This window comes from Oncorhynchus mykiss, chromosome 3 (genome assembly GCF_057628025.1).
Source record: "Oncorhynchus mykiss isolate SJ-2025 chromosome 3, ASM5762802v1, whole genome shotgun sequence".
Taxonomy (NCBI): Eukaryota; Metazoa; Chordata; class Actinopteri; order Salmoniformes; family Salmonidae; genus Oncorhynchus; species Oncorhynchus mykiss.
The window spans coordinates 78,882,544-78,907,918 of record NC_143024.1 but is presented as its reverse complement, the minus strand read 5'-3'; the positions used below and the strand labels follow the sequence as shown (position 1 = coordinate 78,907,918).

The 25,375-nt window shown below is 42.9% G+C and overlaps 1 protein-coding gene across 2 annotated transcripts; it reads left to right on the top strand.

Annotated features, from left to right (window-relative positions):
• The first annotated feature begins 2,555 nt into the window (after nt 1–2,555).
• Nucleotides 2,556–15,802, top strand: LOC110520437 (atypical chemokine receptor 3-like). 2 transcript variants are annotated; one of them, XM_021597757.3, is made up of 2 exons: nt 2,556–3,013; nt 13,823–15,802. In XM_021597757.3, exon 2 carries the CDS (start codon nt 13,873–13,875, stop codon nt 14,998–15,000), a length of 1,128 nt encoding a protein of 375 aa, XP_021453432.3. In that variant the 5' UTR covers nt 2,556–3,013; nt 13,823–13,872; the 3' UTR covers nt 15,001–15,802. The 2 variants fall into 2 exon arrangements, with proteins under 2 accessions (XP_021453432.3, XP_021453433.3); XM_021597758.3 differs by having other exon boundaries at nt 2,821–2,987.
• The last annotated feature ends 9,573 nt before the right edge of the window (nt 15,803–25,375 follow it).

The window sequence follows — 25,375 nt, the reverse complement described above, 5'->3', positions numbered from 1 at the left end:
TAGAAATCTGGATTCCCAATGAAAACCCATTGAAAAGAGAGTGACCTAAAAAAAAAAAAAATCTGAATGGTTTGTCCTCCTGCCAAATAAGTTCTGTTATACTCACAGACATGATTCAAACAGTTTTAGAAACTTCAGAATGTTTTCTATCCAAATCTAATTATATGCATATCTTATCTTCTGGAGATGAGTAGCAGGCAGTTGAATTTGGGCATGCTTTTCATCCGGACGTGAAAATACTGCCCCCTGTCACCAAGAAGTTAATTTAATGGAGTGAGTTAGGTCTGCACTATACCAAATTAGCATACCCTTTGAGTCCCTTCCCTGTTTCACACCTGGTAGTTTGGTGGATGGGACTACCAGCTCTCTGTAACCTAGAGGGCAACCAGTGGGTCCGTCTCCACTATATCAGGTTTCTTGCAGGATGACAATGTCTGTATTACCGATTTCTTTGGGGAAGTCTGAGTTCCTGCTCTTTAGGCCAAAGGCAGATGACCTCAGGCCTTGGATATTCCAGGATGATATAGTGAAGGCTCTGTGTTCCATAAAGTGTCCAATGTTGTTGGTCGTGTGGTTTGGCCTCAGGCCAGTAAGTGTGAACAGAGCCTGCTGAGCATCTGGTACATGCCATTGGCTTGGGCTAGTGTAAGAGTGGGGTTTGGGCCTGTTTGCCCTCTCACTGCCTGCGCATATGTGTGACTTCTAAGTTGAGTCCCTCTTTGCGGGGGTAGGGTGCATGGGGTGGGCAGGACAGGCATAGGTCTGAACTGAGGGGGCCTAAATAGTGGGGGTGTTTATTGGTTGGAGTGGGGGTGTGGATGTGGCTGGTGTTGCTGTGGTCTGGATGTAAGTCCTCTTGGCGTGGGTCCTCTATGTGTAGGTCCGCAGATCTGGGTGGGTGTCTCGCTCGTCTGGGCGGGATGTCTATTGATCTTTTGCGCCTGTGTGAAGTGTTGGTGATACGTATGAGAGCGATGTCCTTTAGAGTCCGGGCAAAGGTGGGCACTGCTGCCTTGTAGAGGTGGACCTGGTCATAGAGGCTATTCAAGTCCAGGGTGGAGTGGTGGGCCAGGAGAACATTTGGTTTTGAGGCACAGTCACGGGAAATACTTGCCTTTACCCGCTGTATTGTGGCAGGGTGGAACTCTTTTCGTGGTAGCAGGGTGGAGATAACCACTTGTGCGTTGGGGAAAGTAGAAGAAGCTTTTTCAATCACTCCCTTCAGTGTTGTGGCCACCCTTTCCTGCTGTGCTCTCAGGCCGTTTGTCCCTGTGTGTATTATTATGTGGCTGGGTGACCCTAGTTGGTCCTCAGACAGAAGGACTAGGGCGCGCTGGGTGTTTGGACACCAGAGTTTAGACACTGTGTTTGGGAAAAAGTGTTATCTTGTATATATTTCCCATTTCTCTGTCTCTTTCTCTAACTCTGTCTCTAACGCTCTCTGTCTCTAACTCTCTCTGTCTCTAACTCTGTTTCTTTCTCTGTCTCTAACTCTGTCTGTGTCTCAGTCTCTGTTTTTGTATCTAGCTCTGGCTCAAACTCTCTCTTTCTCTAACTCTGTCTCTAACTCTCTCTTTCTCTAACTCTGTCTCTAACTCTGCCTCTAACTCTCTCTGTCTCTGTCTCTAACTCTGTCTCTGTCTCTAACTCTGTTTCTTTCTCTGTCTCTAACTCTGTCTGTGTCTCAGTCTCTGTTTTTGTATCTAGCTCTGTCTCTAACTGTCTCTGTCTCTAACTTCTTCTCTGTCTCTAACTCTGTCTCTGTTATTTACTCTGTCTCTGTCTCTAACTCTGTCTCTAACTCTGTCTCTGTCTCTAACTTTCTCTGTCTCTAACTTCTTCTCTGTCTCTAACTCTGTCTCTGTTATTTACTCTGTCTCTAACTCTGTCTCTGTCTCTAACTCTGTCTCTGTCTCTAACTTTCTCTGTCTCTAACTTCTTCTCTGTCTCTAACTCTGTCTTTAACTCTTTTTGTCTCAGTCAATGTTTTTTGTGATATTTTGTCACATGATTTTGCCAGTGTTTCTTGACTATACCACATCCACTGCGTTTGACATTGTACTCAGGATGTCAGACAGACCTCAAAGTAATAGAACGTTTATAATTGCCATACATTTTTTTCAGTTGGTACATCTTTTAATCATATTGGGTGGTTTTGGTCTCACATGTCTGGGGAGGCTTGGTTGAGACGATCTTGTGGTTGCTCTGAGTGAGTGGAGGGCTGTGGGTGTGAGTCTATGGGTAGCTTTATGTTGTTGAACTCAGTTTCATAAATAGTCACTAACAGTTGAGAGGAACTGAGAGAAGACGGGTGTGGACTGTGAACTTTATTTGTGTGGAAGGGAACACATTTTCATACTCACAACGGAATAACACAGTTTAAATACACTATTCATGGTATAGGGTACAACCACAAGCTTGAATTGGCAAATGCAATACATGTTATATGAAGTTAGATGGGTCTATCACCTAAACCACAAGAATGAAAATGACAACAAAATCAGTCTAGTTGCTATACATTTTGAAATAAGGAATGTGCACACAAAAAAGTGTAAATTTCTATCATAAACATATCTAGGATGATATATGAATACTATTAGCGTATCTCTTTGGCAGTCTCTGCACACCAAAAATGCAGCTTTGTACAAAGCACAAACAAACGTGTTTCAGTCTGTTGGGCAATTGTTTGTGGGATGTAAAGTGGAAGGAAATCTGACGCCTTTTCCACTCTTGTAAGAAACATCAATGAATGTGTTGACTTGCCTTGAAAGGCGTATCACTCACTACGCAGTATATTAATAAGTGCAGTGGGAGGTATGAGGCCAGGTTCACTATCGCTGGGAGGAGACCGGACACTCACCCACTCAGTCAAGCCAGATATCGGAGAGCTCACAACCACCATCTCTCCCCATCTCGGACAAAGCATAACATAACTGGACATCACTTCGCACTAGAGACACTGTGCCATTTCTTCGAAGAGGCAACAAGTAAGGGATGTTTTTCTCAATTACAAGTAAGGCATTTTACATACATGTTAGTTTATTTTGCTAACCACTTGACTAACCACTAACCATCTCCATAACAAGAGGCTGCGGACCAAAGAGCTGCACTCCTAAAATGTCGGTTCCAGAAACACTTTTTGTTTAACCAAATGCCCAATACGCAAGTTTTATGTTTCAGCAAACACTGCATTTGTTAGCCTAATTGTGTATTGTTGCAGCGGAGTTTTTGGTAACATATTAGCCTAATGTGACTACTGGCCTCTGAAACTGTTCAAGTCATTCTAGTCATAGATAGAGACATCCTCTTTCGCAGCGTGGCGCGCGGATTAGCTGTGCGCATTCAATGAGCGCCGCCAATTTACTACACCGAGTCCCCTGGTATTTGATAAGGATTGTGGTTTGTTGTTATGGGACAGACAATGGGACTGAATTGAATGTGCACTCAGATAGGCTTCAGGTCGTGTGTAAATGTGTCGTTCCACGAAATGAGTCCCTTTTGCGAACCGTTAATATTTTGGGGGGTAGAAATTGTGCACCAATATTGCATTTTAAAAGCCTGTCATATTAAATGTGAAGTGCCCGTTAATATACATGGACAATTCTATAAATCAGATTTATAATATGAACAGACTTCATAAAGTGCAAACATTTTCTCCCTGTGCAACCTCTGTGACTTCTAAGATTTTAACCCACTCAACCCCAACATTTCTCCAATCATTTTAAAGCCCAATAATATTTTTTGCTTTGTCAAAGTCATTTCTGAAGATTATTCTTTTTTTCATGCAGTTAATAATTCATTTAAAACTGTCACTAATTTTGCAAACTGGTCTCAGTGCATTTTGTATTATTCTGTACGTAAATCCGAGACACACCCTTTAGTATGATATGAAGGGTTGGGGAGTAACGGATTACATCTAAGGGATTACAAAAATTACCCCCACATTTTTTACTGTAATCCGGTACGTTACCAACAAAAATATTGTAATCAGATTACAGATACGTTTGAAAAACTAGATTATTATTTCGAGGATTACTTTTAAATTCAGAAAGGATGTTTGCGAGAAAAAAAATACATTTGACACTTCTCTGTTTTCTGAAAGACATTCAAATCAGCATTGAAAAAAAGCGCAAATTTAAGTTTGTTCCGCCTGAGCGAGTTTGACCACAAGTCAGAGACCACTATAATGACACACCAATTTGAATAAACGCTTGGAGGTAAGGAAGACAGTAGTGGTGTAGTCTACGGCGATACAGATATCACTTATTATTGATATCTACATAGCGCATTGATGTAAATCATTGCTGCGCTCTCATTTAGCTATTTGCGATTTACGGACTGTGGTTGTTGTGGATAGCTGTTCACAAATCTAAATGAGTATTTGAAACCAATAGTCGTTGAATTCAAGAAGTTTAAGCTGCCTATCAATCATGGTTTTTGAAATCAGTGGACAGCCAATGAAAAATGCGCTCTTATAACAGCTGCATAGTGCGGATCCAAGCCTGTGGAATAAAAGTGGGGCTTTTATTGCTCCATCTAATTCATGCTGATCAAATAAATAAATCCATAGGACTAATGGACACATGCTCAAACTCGCACACTTTTGATAGACTTAAATTGGCAATCTGTAGTTGCTACATCAATTTTTGGAGTAATAAATATCTATTGATTGCTGAAGAATATAACTTAGAAATGCCTCATGAGCTTAGTTCAACTGTCACACTCCATGAGAACCCAAAATATAAGCTTGTTTTTCTCCAATGTTTGTAAACACTGCAAATGTAAACAAACACTGTATAGCCTCATAACATGGTTAAAACAATAATTTTAATATCATGGATGGTCAGTCCTCGCATCCATAGCTCTGACTATTAATCTGAGAGTGAATACATTTCTCCAGGCCCATCCCTCAGTTTTTTACCAAAACAAAGGCGGGGCAACTGTTTTGTTATTGTTTCATCTGTGGATTTGCCCTTTAAACAGCTGCATATTATCAAGATATCAAAGTGTCACCAACAAAAAGATTAACAATAGACCTATAGCAATTGCAGCATATGGCATTCATTTTTCACATGTAAATAGCACTTTTCAGTGGTGCTCAAAGCATGCCACTCCATGAGCACAGCATTTATTTTTCAACTCGATTCAATGACCCCAATCAGTCCTCCATGACAACAAAATCATAAACAACAGAGTAGGGCTGGCTCATAAGTCCTTAGTTTTGGGGTCATACTCAGGTAAAACAATTAGGCTAATCTATACTTCCTTATGTCCAAGTCCTATTATTGAAGATCAAGGGATATAACATTTATACGAATGACTGGAGTTCTGATAGATAGTTTTTAATGTAAAGATAACATTTAATCAAATTATTATATGTAGTAAAAAGCCATGGGTTAGAAGAAGCCAACATAACCAACCCATAAAGTCAAATGAATCATCCATATATGGCCAGCTATATGAAGTTTAACATTGATTTACCCTGCAATAGATACCGTTCAATTAGTAACATACATTTGTGTCTTCTTCTAATGCCTCTTAAGGGGAAAGTAATCTAAAGTAACGGAATGTAATCAGATTAAGTTACTGAGTTTGGGTAATCCCAAAATTACGTTACTTATTACAATTTTGGACAGGTAACTAGTAACTGCAACGGATTACATTTAGAAAGTAACCTACCCAACCCTCATGATATGTTACGTTTGGCATGGTTACATAAAACAGATGGTTACTTAAGGCAAAATCAAAAGTAGGGTGGTTGGTCGGATTGTATGGGTAGGTGTATAATGCAAACGTCTAGCAACCCAAAGGTTGCGAGTTCAACTCTCATCACGGACAAATCCTAAACTTAACCTTAACTCCCAGCTACCGTTAGGCACCTAGCTAGAATTTGTAACATATCATATGGTATGCAAATGTATAACATTGTATGTTTCGCAAATTTGTTACATATTGTACGTTTTGCAAATTCGTAACATCCTGTTATGTGAACTGAACTCTCGTTTTAATATGATGACACTAACGCTTAAAATAAAAAATCTAAAGAAGCATTGAACTTCTGTTAATCAAATGTAAAAGCAGGTGAACTGTTTTGCCATTTTCTGGTGTTTTGTGGTGGAAAACTGAGTGGGTTAAGCATAATATGTCAACCCTGTTACCCATAGAATGACGGGCTAGAAATGTTTGAACAAGAAAAAAACATTGTGAGCCTTGCATTCAATTACTGCTGGCTGTTGCACACAAGCTTCCATTCCCCTAGTCACAAGGGGCATGTTCACATCGTACCTTAGCCCAGGACTAAGAGCCTCACCAGCCCTGGACTAACGGAGATTTTATGCCGTGGCTAATGCAAGTGTTCACACTTTCACATTCTAATGTGGGATAGCACCAACCCTAGCCCAGAAGCATGGTGCCAAAGCAGCCCGTGTGAAACGCGGTCAAGAACAACACATACAATGTTCTCTGTCCAATCACAAACACATAAAATGTTCTCTGTCTAATCACAAACACATAAAATGTCCTATGTCTAATCACAAACACATAAAATGTTCTCTGTCTAATCACAAACACATAAAATGTCCTATGTCTAATCACAAACACATAAAATGTTCTCTGTCTAATCACAAACACATAAAATGTTCTCTGTCTAATCACAAACACATAAAATGTTCTCTGTCCAATCATAAACACATAACATGTTCTGTCCAATTACAAAAGCTGCACTTAATTTGCACATCCTGTGATGCGTTCCTCACACTATTTTAATAAGTCAATGTATACGATTTCCTCCTTCCATCTGACAAAAACTTGACAAAAAAACAAAATACTTTGTCCATGCAAAACATTTGTTGCTATGGTTAACAAAACGGTTGCTATGCAGGCTGGCTGACATCTTCTAATTTTTCTAGCCAACTGCTCAACAAACTCTACAGCTGAACGGGCAGAAAACTCTCAATTGTCATCAGTTTTCATAGTTTTTCTATTGATATTTAATTGGATATATGCTAGCAAACCATTATAATAATATTGTTGCATGATTTCGCATAGATCTGAAAAGTTTATGTCTCGTTCATGCACAGCATTCTCTGTACAGGGGCAACATCATATTTCAAAAGCGAAACATTGTTTCCGAGGTCTGACAGGCAGACAGGAAGGTTTATACAAACCATCGCTGTTGGAAATCGAAGTCTAGAAGCAAGACGAAATAATGGGTTAATAAATGCCTTAATGCTTATAACATTGGTCGCTTGGTAGAGATAGAATGTTGGTTGCATGTGTGTTCGTCTGTTAGCCCAGGACTTTGGTATAGAAGTGTGAATCCTTAGCCCAGGGCTAAAGTTTAGCCCGGGTTAATAAATGCTTATATGTACAGGTTAAGCTTGGGGCTATGAACAATGCAGTGTGAAAATGCCTAAAGGGATTTATGGCTGATTTAAGATGAAAACTCCAACCCTGTTACAGTCAACCCTGTTACTTTATTTGGCAATTAATAGGCATGTGTTATAGTCCTTTTTTATTTATTTAACCTCTTGGTGGGATGTGAGATGGGAAAACATGTTTCTTATGATTATTTTTTAAAATCCACCAAGTTACACTACCCTCAAGGGACTCATGTCATGGAATTACCCAAGACAATTTTGTGTTTTACTCAACATAAGTGTGTGTGTGTCTCACTGATTAAAATGTAGTAGTTCCCTTGCCTATGAACAATTATTTTCTGATAGAATTATAAGGCATTTATAAAATAATAATTGTGACATGGATAATCTATTAGCATAGTAAAAAGGTAAAAAATGTGATTCGATTTGAGGTGCTTGGGTACTAAAGGTTCCCAATATAGCAAATATATAACTAAAACTAAAGAGTTCCTCTTCCTCTTCCTCATCTCATTTTGCTTTAGCAGCTACACTATATATACAAAGTATGTGGACACCCCTTCAAATTAGTGGATTTGGCTATTTTAGCCACACCTGTGGCTGACAGGTGTATAAAATTGAACACCCCGCCATGCAATCTCCAGAGACAAACATTGAATGGCCTTACTGAAGAGCTCAGTGACTTTCAACGTGGCACCTCTATAGGATGCCACCTTTTCAACAAGTCAGTTCGTCAAATTTCTGCCTCGTTAGAGCTGCCGCGGTCATCTCTATGTGCTGTTATTGTGTAGTGGAATCCTCTAGGAGCAACAACAGCTCAGCCGCAAAGTGGTAGGCCACATAAGCTCACAGAACGGGACCCCTGAGTGATGAAGTGCGTAGGGCGTAAAAATCATCTGTCCTCGATTGCAACACTCACTACCGAGTTCCAGTTTGCCTCTGGAAGCAACGCTAGCACAATAATTGTTCGTCGGGAGTCTCATGAGATGGGTTTCCATGGCCGAGCAGCCGCAAACAAGCCTAAGATCACCATGCACAATGCCAAGTTTCTGCTGGAGGGGTGTAAAGCTCGCTGGCCTGCACAGAGCCCTGACCTCAACCCCATCGAACACCTTTGGGATCAATATGGAACGCTGACTGCGAGCCAGACCTATTCGCCCAACATCAGTGACTAACTTCACTAATGCTCTTGTGGCTGAATGGAAGCAGCAAAGAGGGGACCAATTCCATATTAATGGACATTATTTTGCAATGAGATGTTCGACGAGCAGATATCCACATACTTTGAGTAATTTAGTGTATATGGATGTTTGTGGGCCCTCCCATGATCCCTCTCCTTTGAGTCCTTTCTTTTACAACACAAAAGCCTAAACCAACAGGAGAGAACTCTTCCAGCAAGAGAGACCGTTAATCTTTTAATGTCGCACCTGCAGCATTCTCTGGTCTTGGGTTAACACAGGTAAACAGCTTTCATTGCTCCCTTTTTGTCTTGTATTGCAATGCATCTTCGGCCCTGCATGCTGCTTGCCTAATGTGTAATCATCAGCGATAATAAGATACAGCCACCCTTACAGTGGTGCCAAATATAATAACATAATGCTCAAGTTCATACATACTGGCTTTGATGCAGGGCATAACATTAACTTTTTGGCCTTACTTACCGTGTCAGTTAGATTTAAAAATGACACAAACGAAACACAAACTGATGATCATGCTTTGTAATGTTTCTAGAACAATAACTGTGTTACTAGTAAGAAGTAATGTGGTATATTGTTTCATTTCATTAAAAAACATTTTGTTTAAACAAAATATCATAGAAAATATATTTGTGTAATGTAACTCTGTGTTGTTGTTTTTGTCGTACTGCTTTGCTTTATCTTTGCCAGGTCACAGTTGTAAATGAGAACTTGTTCTCAACTGGCCTACCTGGTTAAATAAAGGTGAAATAATATATATTTTTTAAATCACAGATGAGACCAACATGTTCACCTGCCCCCTTAACTGCGGGAGGTTACCGTGGTAGCACGATTTGAGTCATGTTTGCACTTGTGAGATCGAGTCTGACTAGACTAGAGGCATTGTCTTCTCATCCGTAGCAGTTGAATCTCAAACCTAGAAAAACAAGCTAGCTTGTCAACAAAACAATGTAAATAGCCAAGAAACACAAGGACAAAATCTCACTTCTATAGACTTTTGTATCAAGTAAATTACACCAACTGTTATGCCTGTGCACAGCGCTTCTAAAAATCTTTCAATCAGCTCTTCACGTGTTCACAGCCGCCAGCCGCCAGTTGTAGTGCGATTCATTTATCAGCTATGAAACAAAACGGCAGAAATACTTTAAAAACAGCTACTGAGGCATTTCTTTAACTATAAATGTGATCTTACTTGACTATACATGTGATCACACTTGACTATTTTTATTCACAAAATAATGTGAGTGAAATTCTCGCAATGCCAGTGCTAAAATCTATCCGCATGTGGCAGGTGTTAATTTTAGGCCCTGCTAGCTCTCATGGTACGTAGTCTATCTATGTTGTAACCAGCTCAGCCTCATTGGGTGTTTGGAGTGTGGCAAAACTAAAGGTTTGTGATCTGAATATTCCCCTTTTGCTTTGGGGGGCAGATGAAAGGGGGAGTAAGGAGAAAGAGCAAGAGCAAGAGAAAAGTGTGCAGCTGCTGCTATTAGGGAGAATGACAAAACTACTGAAGTAAAGGGCATGATGTCACGGACACCGACGTCTCACTTCCAGACAAACTAAACACCTTCTTTGCCCGCTTTGAGGATAATACAGTGCCACCGACGCAGCCTGCTACCAAGAACTGTAGGCTCTCCTTCTCCATGGCCGACGTGAGTAAGACATTTGAACTTGTTAATCCTCGCAAGGCTGCCGGCCCAGACGGCATCCCAAGCCGCGTCCTCCGAGCATGCGCAGACTAGCTGGCTGGTGTGTTTATGGACATATTCAATCTCTCTATATCCCAGTCTGCTGTTCTCACATGCTTCAAGATGGCCACTATTTTTCCTATACCCAAGAAAGCAAAGGTAACTGAACTAAATGACTATCGCCCCGTAGCACTCACTTCTGTCATCATGAAGTGCTTTGAGAGACTAGTCAAGGATCATATCACCTCCACCTTACCTGTCACCCTTACCTGACCCACTTCAGTTTGCTTACCGCCCAAATAGGTCCACAGACGATGCAATCGCCATCACACTGTACACTGGCCTATTCCATATGGACAAGAGGAATACCTATGTAAGAATGCTCTTCATTGACTATAGCTCAGCATTCAACACCATAGTACCCTCCAAGCTCATCGTTAAGCTTGAGGCCCTGGGTCTCAACCCCGCCCTGTGCAATTGGGTCCTGGACATCCTGACGGGCCACCCCCAGGTGGTGAAGGTAGGAAACAACATCTCCAATTCACCAATCCTCAACACTGCGGCCCCACAAGGGTGCGTGGTCAGCCCCCTCCTGTACTCCCTGTTCACCCATGACTGCGTGGCCATGCACGCCTCCAACTCAATCGTTACGTTTGCAGATGACACAACAGTAGTAGGCTTGATTACCAACAATGACGAGACAGCCTACAGGTAGGAGGTGAGGGCACTCGGAGTGTGGTGCCAGGAAAACAACCTCTCACTCAACGTCAACAAAACAAAGGAGATTATCGTGAATTTAAGGAAACAGCTGAGTGAGCACCCCCCTATCCACATCAACAGGACAGCAGTGGAGAAGGTGGAAAGCTAAGTTCCTTGGCGTAAACATCATGGACAAACTGAAATGGCCCACCCGCACAGACAGTGTGGTGAAGAAGGCGCGATAGTGCCTCTTCAACCTCGGGAGGCTGAAGAAATTTGGCCTGTCACCTAAAACCCTCACAAACCTTTACAGATGCACAGTTGAGAGCATCCTGTCGGGCTATATCACCACCTGGTACGGCAACTGCACCGCCCACAACTGCAAGGCTCTCCAGAGGGTGGTGCAATCTGCACAACGCATCACTGGGGGCAAACTACCTGCCATCCAGGACACCTACAGCACCCGATGTCACAGGAAGGCCAGAAAGATCATCAAGGACAACAACCACCCGAGCCACTGCCTGTTCACCCCGCTACCATCCAGAAGGCAAGGTCAGTACAGGTGCATTAAAGCTGAGACCGAGAGACTGAAAAACAGCTTCTATCTCAAGGCCATCAGACTGTTAAACAGCCATCACTAACACAGAGAGGCTGCTGCCTACATACAGACGCAAAATCATTTTCCACTTTAATAACTGGATCACTAGTCACTTTAATAATGCCACTTTAATAATGTTTACATGTCTTGCATTACTCATCTCATATGTATATACTATATTTTATACCATCTATTGCATCTTGTCTATGCTGCTCTGCCATTGCTCATCCATATATTTATATGTATATGTTCGTATTCCATTAATTTACTTAGATTTGTGTGTATTTGGTAGTTGTTTTGGAATTTTTAGATTACATGTTAGATATTGCTGCACTGTCGGAACTAGAAACACAAGCATTTCGCTACACTCGCAATAACATCTGCTAACCATGTGTATGTGACCAATGCAAATAATTTGATTTGAGGTTGTGTGCCAGAGGTGAAGGGGTCAAGTGCCAAATAGCAATGAAAGGGGCTATCGATTGAATAGCGCCACTATCGCTGAAAGAATGAGCTGAAACCACAGGCAGCCCTAACATAACACACACATGTCTGTTGGCCACTGCTCCAGGTACATGCACTAACACACTCAGTCACAGATATCGCAGACCGCTTGGCGTGGGCAACGTGGTATTCTGCGGTCACACACTCTCACACAGCTCTCACACAGCTCTCACACAGCTCTCACACACTCTCACACAGCTCTCACACAGTTCTCACACAGCTCTCACAGCTCTCACACAGCTCTCACACACCCAGCTGCTCTAAGCGGTCCCGTTTTAATGCACTTTAACACGCTGTATCGCCCAGCGGCGCTGATTGTCTTTGACCGTGACTGGACCGGGTCTAAAGTAGTTAAACCCCCTGGTAACCCAGTGTTTTCCAGAAGCACACAGAGTAGCCAGCCAAATAGAAAAAGTAGCCAGCCAGGATCCTGAAAATGTATTCATTCAGTGTATTGTTTGTTTTTTTGGGATATCTTCTAGGCTTATATGATCAGGACTATTTTCTAGGTAAGAAAACATAAACCTTTTTTAAACAATTAACCTGTCCTCTCTTGAGATGAAAGTATTTTATAGCAAGATATGAATTTCCACAATTATGTCTCCCCCGTGGGTGGGCCTGGCTGCCAAGTGGTTGGGCCTATGCCCTCCCAGGCCCACCTATGACTGAACCCCTGCCCAGTCATGTGAAATCCATATACTAAGGCCTAATGAATTTATTTCAATTGACTGATTTCCTTATATGAACTGTAACTCAATAAAATCTTTGAAATTGTTGCATATTGCGTTTATATTTTTGTTCAGTATAAGTGGAAAATGTACCCGGCTGGAAATTAGTGTGTAACCGGTTGATATAGCCGACAGCTGGCGCTAGTGGCAAACACTGATAACCCGGCTCTGATGTCTCCCCATGTCTCAGTCTGTGGACATATGTGCCAATCCAGAGGAAAAGGAGAGGTTATATTATTCATGGTTTTCATGTCTAGGGTTTGTTCTTCAATCCCTCACATCCCTCCCGTCATGTTGTGACTGTCAGGGGAAGAGAGACATACCTGAGTGTAAGAGGACCAATCATAATCAGACATACAGAGAGGTCAGAGGTTGTGCTGTAATAAAATAAAATATTGAGCTGTGTGTGTAAGTGTTCATGATGCATGTTGCATGAGTGTGTAGGATCCCTTTGTGTGTGTGTGTGTACTGTATGTGATCAGTCTCAAATGTTTTCAGATTACATAGTTGTGGTTATGACAGAGCTGTCCTTTGATCCTCTTGCGATGCGACCCTCTCTTAATCTGGATGTTGTGTTTTTTGGACTAATGGCAACATAGCTGGTGCTGCCCTATGACTGGATGGCAAAAGATAGCTTTGGCAGTCATTCCTCAATCATCCCAAAACAACAGAGCCATTATGAATTAATAAATAATTTTTTAAAGAGTTAACTACATGTAGATTTTTTTCAGATCTGGTGGCGTATAATAAAAAGTTATGTGTTTTGTTTTGTTAATTTCATTTGGGTGCCTATTAGATCTCATAACATACTGTAGAATGCAGGGCTCTGTGAAGAAGTTAATTGCTTTTCTGATCTAGCTCTGCCCCAGGAACAGAGTGAGGTCAGGACTGATGGGTTGAGATCTTAACAAAAGTCAAAGGAACTCAGGGCAGCGCTCTCTAAATATAGTTCAAACATTTACCGTGACATGGCAAACAGACAGATTGAGATCAGGACTGATGGGCTGCTGTCTTCTTGTCTTGTCTTCAGATCCCAGATCAGTGAGGTGTGCGTGATCGTTCCCAGCAAACGGCAGAAGGATGAACAGCTTCGATCTGGATGAGCTGTTCGACACGTGGGAGGACCTGAACCTCACAGGCCTCCTGGAGAACGGGACGCGCGTGGAGATGGGTGGCTGTCCCACAGCCTTCGACCGCAGCGCCCTGCTCCACTCCATGTGCATCCTCTACGTCTTCATCTTCGTGGTCGGTTTGGCCGCCAACAGCCTCGTCCTCTGGATCAACATCCGCGCCCAGCGCACCACCTCCCCTCGCCACGAGACCCACCTTTACATCGCCCACCTGGCGGCGGCTGACCTGTGCGTGTGCATCACGTTGCCCGTGTGGGTGAGCTCCCTGGCACAGCACAGCCACTGGCCCTTCAGCGAGTTGGCGTGTAAGCTCACCCACCTGCTCTTCTCCGTTAACCTCTTCAGCTCCATCTTCTTCCTGGCCTGCATGAGCGTCGACCGCTACCTGAGCATGACACGGCCGGCCGACAGTGAGGATGGGGGCCGGCGCCGGAAGCTGATTCGCCACGGCGTATGTATGGGGGTGTGGCTCCTGGCTCTGGTGGCTTCCCTGCCGGACACATACTTCCTGCGGGCTCTGAGGTCATCACAAGGGGAGGTAGTGCTATGCAGGCCGGTGTACCCAGAGGAACACCCTAGGGAGTGGATGGTAGGGGTCCAGCTGAGCTTCATCCTGCTTGGCTTCATCATCCCCTTCCCTGTCATCGCTCTGGCCTATGCCCTCCTGGCCAAAGCACTCTCCTCCTCCTCCTCTTCCTCCTCGGCAGTGGAGCAGGAGCGTCGTGTGAGCCGCAGGATGATCCTGGCCTACATAGTGGTGTTCCTCGGCTGCTGGGGGCCCTACCACGGGGTGCTCCTGGCCGATGCCCTCTCCCTGCTGGGCCTGGTTCCTCTGAGCTGTGGGCTGGAGAACGCCCTCTACGTGGCGCTGCACCTCACCCAGTGTCTGTCCCTGCTCCACTGCTGCGTCAACCCCATCCTCTACAACTTCCTCAACAGGAACTACCGCTACGACCTGATGAAGGCCTTCATCTTTAAGTACTCCACACGTACAGGCCTGGCCAGGCTCATAGAACAGACCCATGTCTCTGAGACAGAGTACTCTGCCGTCGCTGTGGAGAACACACCACAGATCTGAGACTGAACTCTAGAACACACTCTGGAACTCAAAAACACATCAAGGACATTTAGAACATAGTCTAGATCTGTGGTCACCAACTGGTCCATCTCCAAGGCTTTCCTAGTCGATCGCCAAACATTTCTGTAAAAAGCCCAACGAGAAAGCCTTGCGTTCTTAATTGTTTCGCTCTGTTTGCGGTAGGTGCACTTCATTCAGCTGCCCTGCTTGCCAGGTAGTCGAAGTGTTCCCATTTTTAATAATTTAAGGTACAAACTCTGCCAACCCAGTGGTCGTGGAGATCAAATCAAGTACACCTATAGGCCTACCACTGGCCAATCAGATATACTATATATACAAAAGTATGTGGACACCCCTTCAAATGAGTGGATTCGGCTATTTCAGCCGTTGCTGACAGGTGTATAAAATCAAGCACACAACCATACAATCTCCATAGACAAACATTGGCAGTAAAATTGCCTTAATGAAGAGCTCAGTGACTTTCAATGTGGCTCCGTCATAGGATGCCATCCTTTACAACAAGTCAGTTAGTCAAATTTCTGCCCTACTAGAGCTGCCCCAGGAAAATGTAAGTGCTGTTATTGTGAAGTGGAAACGTGTAGGAGCAACAACGGCTTAGCCGAGAAGTGGTAGGCCACACAAGCTCACAGAACGGTCTGTCCTAGCATTGCCTGTATTTGAGCTGCAGCAATGATTGTATATAGAGTTCACCCAATAGCTGCATTATTTTTTAAACTGCTAGGGGTGTGTGTGTGTGTGTGTGTGTGTGTGTGTGTGTGTGTAGATATCTTTTTTCACACACGCACACACACACACACACACACACACACACACACACACACACACACACACACACACACACCCCTAGCAGTTTAAAAAATAATGCAGCTATTGGGTGAACCTTAAAGTCCACTTTGTAAATAGTTAGAAGGGCATTGAAATACTGTACAATAATTATCATTATGAGATTGTTATTGTTCAACTTTAGATATCTTTTTTGTACATATTATAACATATTTATGGTATGCTTCAACTTTCCAATTTTATATTTTGTATGTTTTTAATCATTGTGTTGTGGATTCAAAAGTCCATTTCAGTAATGTCTATGCGTTCATAAAGCTGCCTCGTTGTAAATGAGAGTCCCTTGCTCTGTGACACCAGTCCTGCTGTCTACTTCAATTTCATAATACTTTGAACCAGCTCCCTTTCCTCTTCTCCCTCCTTGTGTGACCCCTGACCTAGAATGACCAGAGATGTCCCGGAATTGTCTCAGAAAATGTTGAGTTTTCAGAACAGTGATCATTTAAGGAGAGGCGACAAGGAAAGGAAGCTAGGTAGGAGTGTTGACAAAGCCTCGATGTCTCTATCACCACATATAGCATAGCTGTAACTATACAATACGTTATGGCTACTATTAGCATTAGAGATCATAGTGAGACACGTGTGCTTCATATGGCAACAGGGACGCTGCATCAGCACACAGACCACACCACAGCACAGACAGTGAGGGCTTTATGACCAATAACCAAACACAGCTTTACTGCATCCATGTGTAGGCAGCCACAGCCACAATGCTGGACAGATGTGTATAAATGCTGCAGTCTATCAATACGAAAAAGAGGAACTACATTCTGAATCTTTTATTGGGATATATCCTGTGTGTGTCTGTGTATGTCTGTGAGTGCGAGAGAGACAGAGCTCGTATGTGGGCGTGCATGTGTCTGTGTGCGCGTGTGTGTCTGTCTTCATGTTGTGCGCCACGGTCCAAACAGTGTGACACACAGTGTTCCATGCCAAATGATGATGTTGGATATAGAGATGAGCATGATTATTTAAATATTCAAATATCCGAACGGATGTTAGTATTTGAAAACTTGTGTGAATATACATTTCTGATAGAAAACAAATGTATAGGTCTATTTTAAACACCCACAACAGTAGAAATCAACTTCTCGAGCTGAAAGACAATGACCAGAGCTTACCCGTGATGTTGCACAATGATGTAAATAATTCATCTTTTTAGTCATAGTACATTATGATATATTTGTGCTTGAAATGCCAAATCCAAATGTGTGACTTTGGATGTTTCTGTGAGTCTTGTGCCTTTTTTCTTATGGGATGACGTGCAAATTCTTTACAGCCTATGTTTTGTTTCAGAGCTGGGTTTTATTTAAATGTTACCACCCACCAACATGGCAATGTTAATTAATCAGAAACACCTGCTGTAAAGTTCTCCCTATTCGCAAGTCATCTGAGAGCCTAACAGCTTTTCTATGTAGCAAAAACATGGGTTTCTACTAGATAAAACAGCCACAAAGTCAAAATTGTCGATATTATACAAATTTGTGAAAACAAAAATGTGCTTTTTGGTCTTCATTTAAGGTTAGGGTTAGGCTAAGGTTAGGAGTGTGGTTAATGTTAGGGTTAAGGTGAGAGTTAGGTTAAAAATCAAATTTTAAGATGTGAAAATGTAGAAATAGATGGGGTTCATGACTTTGTGGCTGTGTTAACTAGTGACGACCCTACACTTGGCCGCCTTGCCAAGGAGCAAATTAAATTAAAACAAATTCATGTTTTTGCATCTCCCCTTTTTTTTACAAGCAAATTATCATAATCCATTGGATAATTTGTCAAGTTTCACTTATTTTTCTGCATTCCAGTTCCACCTCAGACACCGCCAAAACAACCACTATGCGGATGCCAGCTAAAGCGGAACTGATTGAATAGAGTCCTTAAGTTAAAAAAACACAAGTATTTTCAATATCCGGATATCCAACAAAAATGACTGATACTATTCAAATATTGAACAGATGTCAAACCCCTATCCCTAGTTGGATTTGTCCTAAACATTTATGTGTACAATGCTATTTCTGTCTGTCGTAGAAAACAGATTTATTTTGATACGTTGTCATGAGTCATCGTGTTATCTGATTGGATGCATATGTATCCTATTACATTGTAAGGGTTCCAATCCTAGCAGTGATTATTAAAACAAAGAAACAAAGACCGACATGTCTACAAGAAGAGGCATTCCAATATATTTTATAGAGATATTTTCTGTTTAATGTATGTTATGGATTTTGTTACTCATTAAATACCTAAAATTAATACAATGTCTGAATATCTTTTGCTTATAGCAGTATAGCAGCTCTGACTGGACACCTCCGGTGGATAAGGTGAGCTATATTTGAGCAATAAGGCTTGAGGGGGTGTGGTACAGTGCATTCGGAAACTATTCACACCCCTTGACTTTTTCCATATTTGTTTACGTTACAGCCTTATTCTAAAATTGATTCAATTGTTTTTTTCCCTTCTCAATCTACACACAATACCTCATAAAGACAAAGCAAAAACAGTTTTTTAAAAATGTTTACACATTTGTAAAATAAATAAAAAACTGAAATATCACATTTACAAAGGTATTCAGACCCTTTACTCAGTACTTTGTTGAAGCACCTTTGGCAGCGATTACAGCCTTGAGTCTTCTTGGTTATGAAGCTACAAGCTTGGCACACCTGCATTTGGGGAGTTTCTCCCATTCTTCTCTGCAGATCCTCTCAAGCTACGTCATGCTGGATGGAGAGTGTCACTGCACAGCTATTTTCAGGTCTCTCCAGAGATGTTTGATTGGGTTGAATTCCGGGCTCTGGCTGGGCAACTCAAGGACATTCATAGACTTGTCCCGAAGCCACTTCTGCGTTGTCTTGACTGTGTGCTTAGGGTCTTTGTCCTGTTGGAAGGTGAACCTTCACCCCAGTCTGAGGTCCTGAGCGCACTGGAGCAGGTTTTAATCAAAGATCTCTCTGTGCTTTGCTCAGTTAATCTTTGCCTCGTTACTGACTAGTTTCCCAGTCCCTGCCACTGAAAGACATCCCCACAGCATGATGCTGCCACCACCATGCTTCACCATAAGGAGAATCTTGTTTCTCATGGTCTGAGAGTCTTTAGGTGCCTTTTGACAAGCTCCAAGCAGGCTGTCATGTGCATTTTCCTGAGGAGTGGACCTGTAGAACAGGTTGATATGCAGTTTTTCAGAAAAACCAGGTTAATATATACAGATCGGTGCTCAGTAAGACAGTAACACAGACACATACGTCACACACACACACACACACACACACACACACACAGTGTAAAACATGGTCGTAAGGGGTGTGCCGACATGGCCATACTTGTATTCGTAAACGTATTTGTAAATTGACAGTTGATAGTCAGATCGGATTATACTCATGATCAGATTAATTTATTTAAGGCCTAAGTAGATGTTGGCAAAATAACTCTCTCCCTGCATGTTTATAGACTTAACAAGCTGAAGATTAGGAGCCGTGGAGGGGTGTGTGTATGTGTGCTCAACTTGCAGCGGGCAGACAAATTTGCTATCTGTCAGAATGCGTTTCTGTGTTTCAGATTTTTCATTACCCTCGCCCCGCTTGTTAGATACAGTGCCTTGCGAAGTATTCGGCCCCCTTGAACTTTGCGACCTTTTGCCACATTTCAGGCTTCAAAACATAAAGATATAAAACTGTATTTTTTGTGAAGAATCAACAACAAGTGGGACACAATCATGAAGTGGAACGACATTTATTGGATATTTCAAACTTTTTTAACAAATCAAAAACTGAAAAATTGGGCGTGCAAAATTATTCAGCCCCTTTACTTTCAGTGCAGCAAACTCTCTCCAGAAGTTCAGTGAGGATCTCTGAATGATCCAATGTTGACCTAAATGACTAATGATGATAAATACAATCCACCTGTGTGTAATCAAGTCTCCGTATAAATGCACCTGCACTGTGATAGTCTCAGAGGTCCGTTAAAAGCGCAGAGAGCATCATGAAGAACAAGGAACACACCAGGCAGGTCCGAGATACTGTTGTGAAGAAGTTTAAAGCCGGATTTGGATACAAAAAGATTTCCCAAGCTTTAAACATCCCAAGGAGCACTGTGCAAGCGATAATATTGAAATGGAAGGAGTATCAGACCACTGCAAATCTACCAAGACCTGGCCGTCCCTCTAAACTTTCAGCTCATACAATGAGAAGACTGATCAGAGATGCAGCCAAGAGGCCCATGATCACTCTGGATGAACTGCAGAGATCTACAGCTGAGGTGGGAGACTCTGTCCATAGGACAACAATCAGTCGTATATTGCACAAATCTGGCCTTTATGGAAGAGTGGCAAGAAGAAAGCCATTTCTTAAAGATATCCATAAAAAGTGTTGTTTAAAGTTTGCCACAAGCCACCTGGGAGACACACCAAACATGTGGAAGAAGGTGCTCTGGTCAGATGAAACCAAAATTGAACTTTTTGGCAACAATGCAAAACGTTATGTTTGGCGTAAAAGCAACACAGCTCATCACCCTGAACACACCATCCTCACTGTCAAACATGGTGGTGGCAGCATCATGGTTTGGGCCTGCTTTTCTTCAGCAGGGACAGGGAAGATGGTTAAAATTGATGGGAAGATGGATGGAGCCAAATACAGGACCATTCTGGAAGAAAACCTGATGGAGTCTGCAAAAGACCTGAGACTGGGACGGAGATTTGTCTTCCAACAAGACAATGATCCAAAACATAAAGCAAAATCTACAATGGAATGGTTCAAAAATAAACATATCCAGGTGTTAGAATGGCCACGTCAAAGTCCAGACCTGAATCCAATCGAGAATCTGTGGAAAGAACTGAAAACTGCTGTTCACAAATGCTCTCCATCCAACCTCACTGAGCTCGAGCTGTTTTGCAAGGAGGAATGGGAAAAAATGTCAGTCTCTCGATGTGCAAAACTGATAGAGACATACCCCAAGCGACTTACAGCTGTAATCGCAGCAAAAGGTGGAGCTACAAAGTATTAACTTAAGGGGGCTGAATAATTTTGCACGCCCAATTTTTCAGTTTTTGATTTGTTAAAAAAGTTTGAAATATCCAATAAATGTCGTTCCACTTCATGATTGTGTCCCACTTGTTGTTGATTCTTCACAAAAAAATACAGTTTTATATCTTTATGTTTGAAGCCTGAAATGTGGCAAAAGGTCGCAAAGTTCAAGGGGGCCGAATACTTTCGCAAGGCACTGTATTATGATTTATCATGGTATCAGGCTAACAGAAGGTAGTAGCAGTCTAAATGATCACACCAAAACAGAAGTGAACACGATCGGGTGAGATTACGAAGTGAGTGGACAGAGAAGTACAGCTTCACTCTATCCAATCAGAGAAGCAGGATCAACGTACAGCCCGCTCTTCTCTTTACAGACAGGCAAACTACCAAATGGAGTTATTTAGACCACCTAGCACCTCACTAGACTGACTGACAGAAGAAAGATGGTGACACAAACATTTTTTTTTCTATCACAGATAATTACAAAAAATACTCTGATCACAACCTTATCCAGAAAATTGCCCGTTATGATACTTGTTTTGTCCGACTACTCGGCACAACTCTAATAGACATTGTTCTCTGCACCACCACCAGAATTATGATGACAATCGTAACATTTACTGTAGCTATAAAATCTAGGTGGAGTGATACCTCTATGGTTTAAAAAGTCCATCAACATTAGTAGAGAACAGAGGGCCTCCATGTGGTTCTACAGCATGTGTTCAGCCTCTCATATGGTTCTGATTCTTCAGGCAGGGCCGGAAACACACTGATTGGGCTAAACTGCAGTAACACACAGTAACACACAAACTCCTGCTGCTTCACAACTCTGACTGAAGAGCATGTGCTTTCTTTGGCTCGCACTGTGTCGAGAAGTGTTTTTGCTTCCCTTCACGATTCGTCAGTTCTGATTCACTTTTGATTTTCTAACATGTGCCGTTGGATGTGCTTAGTGCTTACACAGGACGAGGCAAAGTGTAATATTCCAGATCCAGCCATCATTACATAACTAAACACATTGATTCTCGGTAACATACGCAGACCATCCACTCTGGGGGCAAACTCTGTCAAGTGTCCTGTCAGAGATGTCTACTTTAGAGACAGCACGCTCGCTTATAAGCAGGCTTCTGTTCTCACCATTATGAAAACACACAGGAAATATCTGTGAAATACTCCTCTATTCACATGGCTCACCCACAGATAGAAAGGATATACAGCACAGTCACAGTACATAAAGCACAGCAAGGAGGCTGAGTACGGTACTGGAAGTGCCACATATGGTTTGTATATGTTGAAATCATCTGTTGTTTGACTTGATGTAAGCCATTCTCTGTGTGTGTGTGTGTGTGTGTGTGTGTGTGTGTGTGTGTGTGTGTGTGTGTGTGTGTGTGTGTGTGTGTGTGTGTGTGTGTGTGTGTGTAAGACTTACAGTACAGCCTGTTTGATTTAATATGGACAGATAATGGGTCAGATAAGATATTGGCGGAGGGAGGTTTATTTTACATAGCTATGGAGCAATAGATATCATGGTTCATGCCCTGCTGATGCCCTGCATATGTAAGGGATACTTGATTAGTTAGGATTGCCTCTTCGCTGACCCAGTCAATCAGTTAACAGAACCAAGACATTCTAAGGAAGGTCCAATAAACCTCCTTCCGTCTGGCCACTCTACCGTAAAGGACTGATTGGTGGAGTGCTTCAGAGATGGTTTTCCTTCTAGAAGGTTCTCCCATCTCCACAGAGGAACTCTGGAGCTCTGTCAGAGTTCTTGGGTTCTTGGTCACCTCCCTGACAAAGGCCTGACCAAGGCCCTTCTCCCACAATCGCTCAGTTTGGCCAGGCGGCCAGCTCTAGGAAGAGTTTTGGTGGTTCCAAACTTCTTCCATTTAAGAATAATGGAGGCCATTGTGTTCTTGGGGACCTTCAATGCTGCAGACATTTTTTTGGTACCCATCCCCAGATCTGTGGCTACAAAATCCTGTCTCGGAGCTCTACGGACAATTCCTCATGGCTTGGTTTTTGCTCTGACAAGCACTGTCAGAGCAAGTGTTGGACCTTATATAGACAGGTGTGTGCCTTTCTAAATTTTGTCCAATCAATTGAATTTACCACAGATGGACTGCAATCAAGTTGTAGAAACCTCTCAAGGATGATCAATTGAAACAGGATGCACCTGAGCTCAATTTCAAGTATCATAGCAAAGGGTCTGAATACTTATGTAAATAAGGTATTTCTGTTTTTATCTTTACTAAATTAGCAAACATTTCTAAAAACCTGTTTTCGCTTCGTCATTATGGGGTATTGTGTGTAGAATGATGAGGAAAACATTTAATTTAAACCGTTTTAGAATAAGGCTGTAACTTAACAAAATGTGGAAAGTAGTAGTACGTATCAGTTTATTACTATGCATACTACCTCTTATTACGTGTTATTTATTATTATTGATATTGGTTATTGTACTGCAATGTTCAGGAAACTAGCACACAAGCATTTCACTGCACCTTTTATACCTGCTGTAAACTGTGTATGTGATGAAGCAATCATTTGATTTGATGCACGCACGCACAAACAAACCACTTTAGACCTACATTACTTCTGGCTGAGATCCAAGAATTTACCTTAGATTCAATTCTCAGTCAAGCCCATACTTGCTTCAGTGGGTCCGGGATGAATTCCACATGAGAATGTATGGCTGTGGAAGGTCTTGAATTATTAATGATGTTGAAGAGGATTTTGTGGTGTGAATTTGAGGAGAAGAGACTATTGCGATAGGGGATAGGGATAGTTTAGCATCCCAGGATGCCTCACTCCTCCAGGAGAGCAGAGGATGTCCAGTCATACTGCCAGGCAGATGTTGGACAGATGTTCTGCAGAGAGAGACAGGGAAATGAGAGGTGAGAGACCATGAAATCCTGAGTGTTATCAAACATCAGTAATCATGCATATTCATTTACACAGCCACGCTTCATTTAACCTCCTGATCAGGCTTTATAGCATTTGATTGGTAGTGCCTAAATGTTTTTGGCTGAGTACGCTTGGAGGTGGAGGACTGCAATACTTTTATTGAGATGACCTTGTCCACACCTTTAGACTTTGGGATTAGTGAGAGTAGACTAGTGAGAGTAGTGAGAGTAGTGTGTAATTTCCTAATTTGTATGTCAGCATGATTTACTTTGTATCCAGAGAAGGTAAGGGGAAGGAAAAGGGGGATAACTAGTCAGTTGTACAACTGAATGCATTCAACTGAAATGTGTCTTCTGCCTTGCAGAATCAGAGAGGTGCTGGGGGCTGCCTTAATCGACGCCCGGGGAACAGTGGGTTTACTGCCTTGCAGAATCAGAGAGGTGCTGGGGGCTGCCTTCATCGACGCCCGGGGAACAGTGGGTTTGCTGCCTTGCAGAATCAGAGAGGTGCTGGGGGCTGCCTTAGTTGACGCCCGGGGAACAGTGTGTTTGCTGCCTTGCAGAATCAGAGAGGTGCTGGGGGCTGCCTTAGTCGACGCCCGGGGAACAGTGGGTTTGCTGCCTTGCAGAATCAGAGAGGTGCTGGGGGCTGCCTTAGTCGACGCCCGGGGAACTGTGGGTTTGCTGCCTTGCAGAATCAGAGAGGTGCTGGGGGCTGCCTTAGTCGACGCCCGGGGAACAGTGGGTTTGCTGCCTTGCAGAATCAGAGAGGTGCTGGGGGCTGCCTTCATCGACGCCCGGGGAACAGTGGGTTTGCTGCCTTGCAGAATCAGAGAGGTGCTGGGGGCTGCCTTAGTCGACGCCCGGGGAACAGTGGGTTTGCTGCCTTGCAGAATCAGAGAGGTGCTGGGGGCTGCCTTCATCGACGCCCGGGGAACAGTGGGTTTGCTGCCTTGCAGAATCAGAGAGGTGCTGGGGGCTGTCTTAGTCGACGCCCGGGGAACAGTGGGTTTACTGCCTTGCAGAATCAGAGAGGTGCTGGGGGCTGCCTTAGTCGACGCCCGGGGAACAGTGGGTTTGCTGCCTTGCAGAATCAGAGAGTTGCTGGGGTCTGCCTTAGTCGACGCCCGGGGAACAGTGGGTTTGCTGCCTTGCAAAATCAGAGAGTTGCTGGGGGCTGCCTTAGTCGACGCCCGGGGAACAGTGCGTTTGCTGCCTTGCTCAGGGGCAGAACAACAGATTGTTTGTCACCTTGTCACAACTATCCTGCACATTATCCTGTTTCACGTCTTTTTCTCACATTAACCACTGAATTGTAAACTGATTGTACCATCCTTCTTTATCCCATTAGCTATAGCCTACCAGCTGTGCACCATACCCAGTGCTTCATCCCCTCATAGATATCGTCACGTCTCATGTATGTGTAAAGTATGAGCTTAACCAGATCAAAAGGCTATGGTGTGGACAGGACACATGGTTTTGAAAGCCCGGGCTAATAATGTTGATATATATTGCTCATATGTGCAGAGGCTATGGATCCTGTATTTAGACATCGCTTAATTCACCCGACCCCCCCATTCCACTATAAAGCTCTACTGG

Bases quoted from the DNA above. Each gene is read 5' to 3' on its own strand.
- LOC110520437 (XM_021597757.3), top strand. From the start codon at position 13,873: ATGAACAGCTTCGATCTGGATGAGCTGTTCGACACGTGGGAGGACCTG.